The 12,396-nt window shown below is 41.2% G+C and overlaps 1 protein-coding gene across 1 annotated transcript; it reads right to left on the bottom strand.

Annotated features, from left to right (window-relative positions):
- Positions 1-3,245: 3,245 nt before the first annotated feature.
- Positions 3,246-12,325, bottom strand: dclre1a (DNA cross-link repair 1A (PSO2 homolog, S. cerevisiae)). Its single transcript, XM_080871968.1, has 9 exons — positions 11,643-12,325; positions 9,405-10,766; positions 9,179-9,312; positions 7,713-7,831; positions 6,911-7,054; positions 6,609-6,754; positions 5,589-5,743; positions 4,808-4,949; positions 3,246-3,756 (listed from the first exon to the last, which is right to left on the bottom strand). Exons 1-9 carry the CDS (start codon positions 12,067-12,069, stop codon positions 3,590-3,592), a joined length of 2,796 nt encoding a protein of 931 aa, XP_080728094.1. The 5' UTR covers positions 12,070-12,325; the 3' UTR covers positions 3,246-3,589.
- Positions 12,326-12,396: the final 71 nt, after the last annotated feature.

Raw genomic sequence — 12,396 nt, 5'->3', positions numbered from 1 at the left:
CAGACATTAGGCAGAAAAATAGTTCCTTGTGCTGCATTAACGGTGCCTTTTCCCAGACTGATGTCAGTGTCTGCAAGATATTAAATTGTACATGACATGTTGTGAAGAAATGGTGTAAATATGTCGATGAAAGTAAATATTGAGCCTATTCGAATGTCTTCAAGTACGATGTCAAGTACTTTTTCCTAACATCACCTACCCAATTGTGTGTTTTCGATTGTAAGATCACCAGAAGCACCAGCTAACAGATTTAACCTAAAAAGTTACGGCTGAATTCTTTTTGACAAAGTTATATATTTTGAAAATATACACGTGTGCATTTAAAGTATTAAAATCCCATTTTATTATATTCCTGTGGCTTAGGAAAGCCAGATATCTAATGTGAATGCTATCACCATGCTGATAAATCTCTGGTTTACCTTGTAACCACTGAAGTCTGGTGATTGAGAGCCGAGTACCAAAAATCAAACCCACGTGCAGAGAACCCAAAGTGGAGGCGGAGGAAAGGGTTTAACAAAGGTTTATTAGCTAGCACAAGGATGATGTTTACAATGGCCCTTGACTTAAGGCTTGACACATGGGGCGTGGGGGTCTTGGCTAGGAGAGAGGGATAAAGTAAGGGGACAGGTCCAAGAAAGCAACAGCAGCTGGCTGGTGATTAGGTACGCACTGGAAGAGAGGAGAGCAGTGTTAAAGCAGTAGCCAATGAGGAGTTCTGGAGAGCGTGGAAGCTATGGAAACTGTGCAGGTGGGAGATGGAAACATTGAAGGAGAGGTGGTGTAGTCCGGGTGGGTTTGGTGGTGTGTGTCAGCTGTCCTGGGCGGTGAAGGTCCCGTGGTAGTGTAAGGGCAGGAGGGCAGGCAGGTGAGGCAAGGAGATGATTCTGAAAGCAGGCGGGTTAACCAGATTTCCAGGATAAGTTATTCAGTGTGATGTAATTCCCAGGAGCAACTAGAACACAAGATTGCAAGGTTAGTAAAGCACTTGAGAATCATAGACATGAAGCGTGAGGCCTGGTTACCAACATGGGGTTGTTGAGGAACTGGCAAGGAAACAGTGTCAGCAAGCAGCTTAAATCTCCAACCTAATTGCCTCAATCAGCTCCAGGTGAGGGAAGCTGTAGGCCCTGCCCATGGGTGGATACCAGGGAGGTCCAGACCTTCAGCAGAACTTTACAGCCACACACCCAGACCATGACACAGAGATTCTTTGTATGTATGCAGTGATTACATGAGTGCACTAATAAAATGCTGGCATACATTAATTTTTTCTGTTTGGCTTTTTTTTTTTTTTTTAACGCAAGGATTCCTTGATAGTAAGTCAAAGCAAGTAGGAGATGAACAACGAAGAGACCATTAGCTGATGTCCTCAGCACCTCGGGGAACATTAATATGTAGACAGAATCGTGTTGCTTCACCTATTTGTGCTGTTTTGAGACATGTAGTAGTGACTCAAATAACTGAGGACACTTGCACACTTTACTTTGTACTTGGTTGTAATCTTTTTTGTATTGTGCCAAATAACCAGCGCCGTTCCAGGTGAAGGTCCAGCATTAAATGGACTTTATCTGCAAGGCCTGTTCCCTTGAACTGCTGCAAACCAGTTTGTTCAGAATCGATTCATTCTTTCATTTTTTTACGCAAAAATACTGTTTGAATGTGGCAGCAGAAATTGAGACTCATCACACCAGGTAATATTTTTCTAATGTCTGGTTGTCCAGTTTTGGTGAGCATGGTTAAACTGTTTCTTCAGTTTCCTGTTAACTAACAGGAGACGTCCCTGGTGAGGTCTTCTGCTGCTGTAGCCCATCTGCCTCGAGGTTTGAATGTTACTTAAATCACCTTTCTTCTCAGTTTGAACTTCAGCAGGTCATCTCCACCATGTCTACACGGTCTAAATGAATGGTGTTACTGCCATGTAACTGTATGATTTGATATTTCCACAGCATAACACATAAAATAAAATGAGAGGGAAGAGGGACAGGGAATGAAATGCCTAATGTGTGTATATATATATATATATATATATATATATATAGACATCCATCTATTTTTTTTTTGCCAAAAACTAACATAAGTGGTTAAATTTAAAAGCTGTGAATTAATATTCCAAGCAGCTCTTCTGAGTGCTTTTATGCAAAGTGGTGATGTGGAAACCAAGTTCCTAGATTAACCTCCTAAAACCCGAACTCTTCCACAGCATGCATTTTTTAATTTCTCTTTGATATTTGGGCATATTGGGACCCAATGAATGTAAAAACAAAGAATCAGCAGATTTGTTTTTTTTTTTTACCTGATTTCTGTTCCTAACAAAAATGAGAGCCACGTATGAGGATATTAGTTATAAATTTTGATGGAACAGTGGCAGTATAATGTCCTTGTAAGTGGATATCAGGCCCTTGTAGAGAAAAATTTAGTATTTTGGTCTAGACAACCCAAAATGTGATGTCCACATGTGTGGACGCCAGATCCTAGGAGGTTAAAATTGTATAGATAACTTGCACCCTGCAGTGTGCTACACGGTGTTTCTCACATGGTGGAATCTACAGGACACATTTCTGAAGTGTTCAGCTTTTGTTTTTTTCCTTTTCTCTCCTCCTACTCTGGTATCTGATGCTCAAAATACACATGCACCCTGAAACACCTTAACACATGATAAGACAGATGGTTTAACTTAAGGACGAACGAAATCAAAAACCATCTCTGTACTGTATGTCTGCTGACCCAGAGATACTCCTGAAAGACAAGACCGAAGACATCTTAAAAAAAAAAAAAAAAAAAAAAAAAAAAAGGGCTTACACTCACCTGGCATTCCCTCCTAACACACTGTAAGTGGCTGCAGAGGTTCATCAGTATGGTAAAATGGTAAATGGCCTGTATTTATATAGCGCTTTACTAGTCCCTAAGGACCCCAAAGTATGAATCACAACATAAGATTCAGCAGTGAATATCCACATGTTGACTGCAACCTTCCAAACTGACCATGTAAAGTTAGCAAATTAGCCAAAACAACTATTATCAATATAATACTTAGAGTCATAATATGTCTTATAAACCTAAAAGCTTTGATGGGCTCTTCTAGGTGCTTTTACGTAGGTTGGGGAATAAAACAGATTGTTTAAAGAAGGCAATAGAAATATCAAGTATTATTAAATATAGAGCAATTAGAGAGAAAAGTTTCTAAAGTGGTATTGTTGCAAAGAAATAAAAACACGGTAGCAATGTTATTTTAAAATATTTATTTCTTCAGCATAAAACTTTGATCATGTACAAAATAAATCACAATAAAAAAAAAAAAATTGCACAGTTTCAGAGCAGCACCTGCAGCATATCAAATGAATGAGATGGTAAAAGAGTCTGGATGACCCTGGTCCAACTGTAAGTTTAATACATGAATCATGTCAGGTTCATATAACACAGCTTCCAGAGTTTTTCTAATTCAGGTCTAAAAATCACAACCGCTTCCTCTAAATTTAAATGTAAAGTTAATTAAACAAATAGCGTTAAAATAAACCAGTCCATACAACACTTCAAGTATCGCATACTATTAGGGTGTTCCTTTAGCACCGACAGGCAGCTGGAAAATAAGTCACTGTTTATTCTTAACGTCCATGAGCCACTCACTGAAACACTTCTCCATCGCCTTCCTGTTGGCCCAGCTGCCATTGTTAACTGTAGGGATGATCTTGAGGGGCTGGAGCCACTGCACAAACCGCTTCAACTCAAGAAAGCTGCTGTGTTCACTATAGGGGATACCTGTCAGACAAACAGATGGGTTGATATCATCATAAACCGACAGCTCTTTAAAAAGCAATTAGCTAATTTGAAAGTTTTACTTCTCCTTTGGGAAATTTTTAGAGTTTAGTCAATTCAGAGGGAAACTGGCTTGCAGTAAACAACGCTGGAGACAGATGTTAAACACACAGGGAAATCCATCAGGCAAGCAAAAGGGCAAAGCTTTAAAAGCCGGACCAGATGCTCAATGAAGACGTCCACAGGCTCAGACTGTTCCCCTCTAAGGGACAATGCAGAATTATTCAGTTTTCAGTTAATACACAAAATAAAAACCTAGCTTGGAACCAATGCAGAAAGCAGATGCCTTGTGTTTATCCACATTTTAGCCCTGGACAAATTTTATGTGCTCCTCTGCTTTAAACAGGTCTAGCTAGAAAAAGGGGGGGAAAAAAGCCTATTCATGGATAAAGTCAGTCCGTTTCCACATGCAGAGAACATTTGCAGCAAATGGCGGCATATGGCAGGGAAGAGCGAGAAGGAGGAGATAAACAAGGCAGAGAGAGAGAGAGGGAGAGTGCAAATTGGCTTCCGCCTGAGTGACACACAAACTGCTGAGAAGGAAGAAAATATATGTGAGTGTGCACCCCAGAAGCCTCTAGCTGGTGATTGGAGGTTACGAGCCAGATGGCTGATGCTTCTGATGGATCTATTCAGAACATGAAACGGGGGTTAGGAAGAAAAACTGGCTAAATCTGCAATTGAAAAATCAAGTCATGGCCCAAATTTAGAACTGGGGTTTAATGCTAGACTAGGAAGTGTTGTCCACAGAGGAGATCCACGACCCCAGGGCACTGACGTTATGTATCCTGTTGCCACCAAGCCAGAGCAGTCTGAAACCAAGCCATGCTCTATTGTGATTCTATAAGACTTGTTTCAGGCTTTACCAAAAGAGGGAGCTGTAGGCTAAATACAACAATATTAACAACACTCAAATTGTTGTGGGATAATACTCTTATATATGACACTTCTTTTTCCTCTCCAAAAACTAGAAGAAAAAAGGCTTTGTGCGTACCATATATGGTGATGTTGCCGCTTTTCTGAGGCTGAATGTCTTCCACTGATTCTATCTGCTGACTGAAGGTCCAGCCGGTAGGTTTGAAGGCCACCAGCTGATCATACTGATGAGAAAAGCGTGCCAGGTGATCCTGCAGTTTCTGGAAAGAGAAGGGAAAAAGGGAGGGGAAAAAAGGACAACTTAAAAGAGCTGCATTGTCGGGGGTTTTCCTGCCTCAGCATGGACCTGGTGGAGTAAGAACCATATGCGTGACTGTTAGCTTATCTAGAAGAAATCTGTGCATTTTCTCGATTCCCGATTATTTCATGAATAAACTGTGTATTGCGCTCGAGTATTTTTAACTCAAATAAGCAAAAGTCACCAAAAAGAAGTTGTTTCCCACCAGTCTTTGAATAAACTCATAATGCTGTAGTTTAATCTCACACATGTATTTTAGAGTCTCTTTACCTCGTGATGTGAGCTCCTCTGAACATTGCTCATTAAGGAGAATAAAGCAGATATGAAAAGCTACATCTATTCTCACCTCTGTGACCTATCTGTGGTAATATTTAAATATCAGTTCTCCAAGATAGATATGTTTTTTACAAAAACATGACGATTTTCTGACCATTTTGTTGCTGCTGGTGTTCACATTTGGACTTAATGTGTGTTGCTAACATGGCTCACATGCCATAATTAAAACGTGCATTGTAAATCTGCTCTTTGTTGTATAAATATGAACTTAAAATATTAAGAATAGTGGGACTTTGGGAAAACAAGTCATGAAAAATGCACCTACTCTGAAGGACAGCTGCATCATGGGCAGCACGTGGACCTGGGCTGCCTTCCAGTCGGTGGTTAGACGTCCTTTGATTTGCTCCGACTCCAGACAGCACATGGTGTTGTACTTGTCTCTAGAGAGGCAAACTTTAGACCCCAGAACCTCTGCCAGCGCTGCAAATGAAGCAGAACGAGGTCTGTGTGAGAATGAAAACTGCAGGAAAACAGTGGATTTTAGTTTTCACCAACATTACTGAAACAAACTCTTCAAACTCAACAGGCCTTTATTAAAAAAAACAAAACAGAAAACAACTGACTGACTAAATATGGCACTCCCTGGCCTGTAAAGTGTTTGCTGTACGTGTACAAATGCTTTTGTGGAATAACAGAAGGACAAAAAGGATGAGTAAAGTGCTACAGTCAATTAAACTAGCCATCTGCTTTTGTCTCCACTTCATGCAGCGCTTGTTGAAGCAGCTGTGATTAAAGAATGAATGCATGCAGTTTCCCCTTCTGTCAGTTAAACACTGTTTTTTCAGTTTTTCATTGTACTAAAGTGCTTCAAACTATCGTCCATGTATCACAAGGGAACACTTTGCCTCCACTTGAAGACAATGCACTGTGAGGGGCTCCAGTTTTTAAACAACGATGCTCCTATTTCAATATAGAAGAAATATCAGATGAACTTATAATAGGACAGGTCAGCCACACACAGAAAACTACAGGGGGAAAACTATTCTACTATTAGGTTTAGAAACCATTTTGCTTTGTGTATTCTCAGAATGAAATCAAGCAGTATTTAGAAAACCCATCTTCATATTTATTTTAAGTATAACTACTGTTACTAAGAGGTGGATAGAAAACACATTTCTTTCTGTATTTATACATTTGGGTCAGCCATGTCTCTCATGCCGAGATATCCGATTATAACTGACTTTCTGATTTTTAAAGGAGTAGAAAATGCGCCATACAGCTCAAAAACAAACAAAAAAAACATCAAAAGAAAGTGTGAGCATAGACTCTCCTGCAAAGCACATACCCAAAAAGACCTTCTCTTTCCCCACCGAGTACGACCCGCACACCACAAGTGTACGTGGGTTGAGTGTCACCAATTCAAATGCAGTGCTGGCTGCAAAGTTGATGACTTCTTGCTGCCTGGGGAAGGTGTACTCAGGGCTGCAGTAGCTAGAGAGATATTAAGAGGTCACACTGAAAAATCTGAGTTTCACTGCTGGAGTTGTGCTCAGTTTACCAAAATCAGAGAGAAAGAAAGTGGTCGTCATTACCGGGAGTTGTTACTTACAGCAACAAGTGAAAATGATGAAACTGAGGGGTACTTACGTGGTATCCAAATAGAGTGTCTGTATCCTGCAGCTGAGTAGCTCAGGGTAGGTTTCCATTGAGGGGTCAGCTCTGAAGTCTCCGGTGTGAAGAACCGTCTGTCCATCGGGCAAGAAGAACAACAGCATTGCAGCACCTGGACAACTGAAAGAACAGATAAGGATACAAAAGAGAGGTTTTAATCAAATTTAGCCAGTTTTCACTGTGAGAAATTCATTTAACTCTCCAGGGAAATATTACGAGGAGTAAATAGAGTCATTAAGTAGAAACTATGTAGCACAACTGTAAAAGATGTGTTCTACATTCAAAAGAATGTATTCCCAGTGACATAATGAATAGGCTATTCGCTTGGTTGTGTCTGAATATACTTCAAATTGCCTCAATTTATCCCTTTATGACAATTTTACTATAAAGAAAGTGGCTACGGTAGAAACTTTTGTATCTGCTCCCGAATGCATGAATGCATGTTTTTGTAGTCTGCTAATAGCGGTACATATGTTATAAGTGACTCATTGTGTCCTTCTCCTCTGCCCACAGTGTTTTCAGAGCCATTTCTCTGGGTTTCAGAAAGATCATATGGGAAAATACCAGGTCAAGTTTTAATGCATGCTGGTGAAGAGCCCATTAACCTCAGCTGCAAATCTAAAACAGTATTTAAATCTCAAAGACAGAAAATCAACCTTCTGGTAATAAACCAGCTGAATCTGATCAGCATGAAATCAGCAGCGTGACAAAGAAGCTCTCATGTGTCACAAAACAGCGTCACCAGTACAGATCCCTGCTGATGTGACAGATGACTCACTGGTTAGCGTCTAGGAGGATGACCCGGACCCCCTCCACAGTGACTTCAGTATTCATGGGGAGGATGTGGACGTACTGCTCGGCCACCCTCAGTTTGCTCTTCACCAGGTTCCCTGTAATCTAATCAGGAGACACAGCTGAGAGTGAACAAATCTTTGCAGTTTACAGTGATGATCAGGTTTCAAACAATCTCAGATATGCGGAGTAATTCACCCCCCCGCCTCCCAAACCCTGGCCTTGAAATCTTATTTTCCCAATCTACTTTCTAATTACCCTCTGTGATTATGATCAAACTTTTCTGGGCTGTGATCCACCTGGCGCCCACGCTCAAAGTCTGTGGCCTAGCAAACGGAGTCCCAACAAGTACTTATAAGTCTGTTTTTAGCCTAATCCCCAGAAAACACACACACACACACACACACACCACTGTGATAAACCTGACCCACTTGATAGAAGAACTCCCAACATCTCTAGTCTCTTGACTTTTATATCATTTCAAGTTCATACCTCATATCATACCTGATATTATATATTGTTAAGTCGTAGCTAATTGAACCAAAAATAAGCAATAAAGTCTGAGCTAAAGATTTTACACTTGTTTAACTGCAAACTTCAGTTTATTTAGATAATTCTCTACATTTAACACACCTTCACTGATGTAGCTTTTTCACAGTAACAACAAAGGGGATGGCAAACAACTGGGCCCCAGCTAAACTTATTTTACTGCACATCAAATGTTGTATTTCTGTGTCCAAAAGAAGAAGAAAAAACTCCCACAAAGGTCTTCGAATTTTAATTGACTCAACTGTGATCAGAGCCATTTGAATTTTGGTATTCATAGCTGCCAAACGCAAGCCGCTTTTTCCATTAATGTGAGTCAAAGCAGTGCAGAGAGATAACAAATGGATCAAGTACTTCCTCTATGAATTCTGTGGAAGTGAGGAAGCTTTTTAATGAGTTGAAAGTAAATAGGATTTCTGGCGGCAGAGAGGGGTGGTGGTGGTGTTATATCATTTTCAAATAAGTGAATCGCTTCCATACCACTGAAGGAGAAATACATAAACGGACAAAATGTCAGCCTTTTGCTGAGATGGTGTTGGATATAGTTTCAACAGTGGACTCAAAGCAGGGATAACATCCATCACCCTGACTGTTTAGTATCATAGAAAAACAGCAACTGTTTTATGCAAATCAATGCATATAATAAATCAGATTCTGATTTCAAAACACAGATTGTGCAACCTCAATCATCTAAATCCTGCACAACATAAGCAAGGATATATTCATGAGAAGACAGACATCTCTACATCCAATATTTTCATAGCTGGGTACCTCACGGACAATCAGGGTGGTGAGAGAACATGTAAATGTGATTTAAGGGTGAACTGTCCCTGGCACTCGGTGATCCAGTACCAAATAAAAACAAAACTAAGTAAATTATTTCATCAAAACTACAGATTGACTTACTCTGTTGCAGTAGATGGGAACAGTGGAAGTCTTGGTCAAGCCTCCGTAGTGGTCTGAGTGGAAGTGAGTAAGGAAGTAGGCTGCGATGCCCTCGATCTGTCCATATCTAAAGGCATCAATGGCAAACTTTGTGCCTGGGGAAAGTTTTTTGCATAAGATTACAAATTAAATAATAATTAATGTTTAAATTTACACAGCAAGAAGAAATGTACATTTGCTTACTAACCTGGGATTTTCTTATAGAAAGGGCAACGGGGCAGCTGTACTTCTCCATCAGCATTGACTCTGTTCCTCCACCTCCTCCTCCCTGTGGTCCCACTCCTCCCCCAGACTTCTCCCTGTCCATCTACTGATGGGTTAATGGTTTCTGTGGCCTGTGGCGTATCTGCAGGTGTGTCAGCTTTATTTTTTCTCTGCCGGTCTCCTCTTTGCCGTCTCTGTCCCGAGCTCTTCCCAGCCGTTGGAGTAGACGAAGCGTTGAGGTCATTTGGTGCACTCTCTGCTTCTTTCTCCTTCTCCCTCAGTGGTTTGAGGCCAAAAAACACCCCGATGTCAGTTTGTTTGAGACCGGAGACCTGACCGGCTTTGCTGTGGCCCTTCTGAGGGGGCATGGCTTGAGATCGTTGGACAATGGAAGTTTGAGATGAAGGCACTTGAAGAGAAGCTGGTTGCTCTGTTTGAATAATGCTGTTTGAGTTTTGGGAGTGTGAGTTATCTGAGCTCAGAAGAGTGTCTCTCAGACGCTCTAAGACAATACTCTGTGGAGACTGAATACTAGTCTTACTGATTTCAGAAGCTTCTTTTCCACCTGAGGAAGCAGCTCTGTTCTCAGCAGTTAACTGATTAGTGGGTGTTAATGAGGAAACTGCACCCAGCTGGGTGTTTGCAGAAGGCAGTTTCTTTCCTTGCACATTGCTGGCTTCTGAATTGCTGTTTATAAAGTCAGTGAGGAGCTCATCTTCACTGGAGAAGCCGTCACTGAACAGCATCATCGAGTCTTCATGCTCATTTTGAATTGCACTGTCATTAAAAAGAGATTTTCTACACTCTGTAGTATTGATTTCAGTCTCTGCAGGGAACTCAGAAAGAGGAGAGTAGGATATCATGTTATCATTTTCCAAAGAATCCTCACTTCTGTGTAAATCTTCACTATCCTGCTGTCCACTATTTTCCATGACAGGGATGGATAAATCCCCTTTATTACTTTCCTGAGAAACAGTGACAGAGTTTTGGCTTTTAGTAGATGATGACCAGCCTTTCTTTTTCTTAAAGTCCTCTGGTCCAGGAGAACGCAGGAGCAGAAGGCCATTTGTAAGTTTTGACTGAAGTGTTCCGGTGTGACGTTGGTGAGGTGAGGAGCTAGGACTGGATAATGCAGGAGGAGTTAGAGCCCCTTGCTGTGAAGTCTCTAAAATAGACCCCTGATTTTTTATCAGCCCTGGAAAACAATCCAGGCTGGTCTCAGCCTGTTGGGACAGACTGAGGAGGGCTGTGCCGCTGCTGGCTCGACTGTGGGCCAGAAGTGTGTGGTTGAATTTCTTGTAATGGTTCGGAATGGTGGAGGAGCACCGAAGACCATCTGGACATTCTGTATGAACAGATAAATGAACAGTGCCTGCACTCGTTAGAGCAGGGTTACAAGAGGATAATATTTAGCACTTTACCAACTGCGCTACTCTACTCTAAACTAAACTGATGATATATACTATAAAGGTATCTTATCAGCCTGCTGTTTGAGATAAACACAACTGAGCTAAGTGCATAGAATCAGTGCTACACTGTCAGTGCACATTTCTTTTAATCCTTAATCCTGAGCTGTTAGGCTATGTAGAAGGTTTCTTTCTACCATCCAACAAGCATGAAGGATACCATCACAATGCATTATGGGAAATGAAGGACCTTTTGTTAGAGGAGACTTGTTTATCCTGTGGACTTCTGGTCCTCTTATTTAATTTTTTTCTCTCAAAAGTTTGAATTATCATAGATATGTCCGTATGCCATATCTTCTTCCAGCTGTTCCTTGTGGGAGTCGCCACAGGAGATCAACCTCCATCCCTATCCCGAGCTTCCCCTTCTGTCACACTACTCTGCATGTCCTCCTTGACTACATCCATTTATCTTCTCTATGATCTTGCACTTTTCATTTTCCCTGGCAATGGATACATTGCACAGAATTCTTTGTCCATCCCTATCCCACTATGCCCAAAACATCTCAGCCTCGCCTCTCTATCTTTGTCTCCAACCTGCTTCCATTTCCTTTCTGCCTCTCCAGGCTGCTGCCTATTCTCACTGCAGATCACAGCGTCACCTGTGAACATACATTCACTGGGATTGAGGAAAAGCTGAGATGGTTTGGATTATTATGGACCTGAATGGCTGCTGTGAATGACATTAGGCTTATCTGAAGCTGTGATTTGGTATCAAGTGTAACTTTAAGATGTGTGATGAGTATGGACGTCTGTACCTGTGCACGTATCCCTGGGAGTGTCAATACATTCAGCAACGTGCCATCTTTGGGACTGCACAACCAAAATGAAGAATGGCATCTGACAGATGGGGCAGAAGTCTTCAGGGGATGGGCCCTCGGCTGCAGCATTGTCACTTTGATTTGTTTCTTTTGTGGGAGATCTCTTTGAGTTAAGCTCCTGTGCATTTAAGCTTAAGTTACAGTCGTCTGTTATTCCAGCTGTAGCACTGACTTCACTTTCTGCCGCTTTGGCTTTTGCGTTCCTGTCTTGTGGCTTGATTGAGAGAGAAGATGCGTCTTTCTTGGAGGATTTCCTGAAAGTGCATTTTCTTTTAGTGTTTTTAGGTGGCGATTCGTGCCTCTTCTTTTTCTTGCCAAGAGGTTTATAGTCCCAGATGTCATTTTCATTTTCCTTCTGTGACATTTGGAGCAAAATAAAGCGTAACGTGCCCGACGTTACCTCGGAACCATTGTTATTACACAAGGACTGATGTTTGGTAACATTCCGCGATCACAGCAAGTTAACGGCTACTGACAACTTCCTTATATATTATATAATACACTGCGGATATTTGTTACTGATAAACAGTTCAACCTCATTATTTAACAACGAAATGGAGAAATTTTCCTTCTTGACACACCGTTTAATAACATGTCAACAGCAGGACTTACCGCCACTATGCTACAATGAATGGAGTAAAAACAACTAGGAAGGGACAACAACACTTTCTACACGTTTTAAACGATTAAT

Source organism: Rhamphochromis sp. 'chilingali' (genome assembly GCF_963969265.1).
Source record: "Rhamphochromis sp. 'chilingali' genome assembly, chromosome: 22".
Lineage (NCBI taxonomy): Eukaryota > Metazoa > Chordata > Actinopteri > Cichliformes > Cichlidae > Rhamphochromis > Rhamphochromis sp. 'chilingali'.
This window is presented reverse-complemented; position numbering and strand designations above follow the sequence as displayed.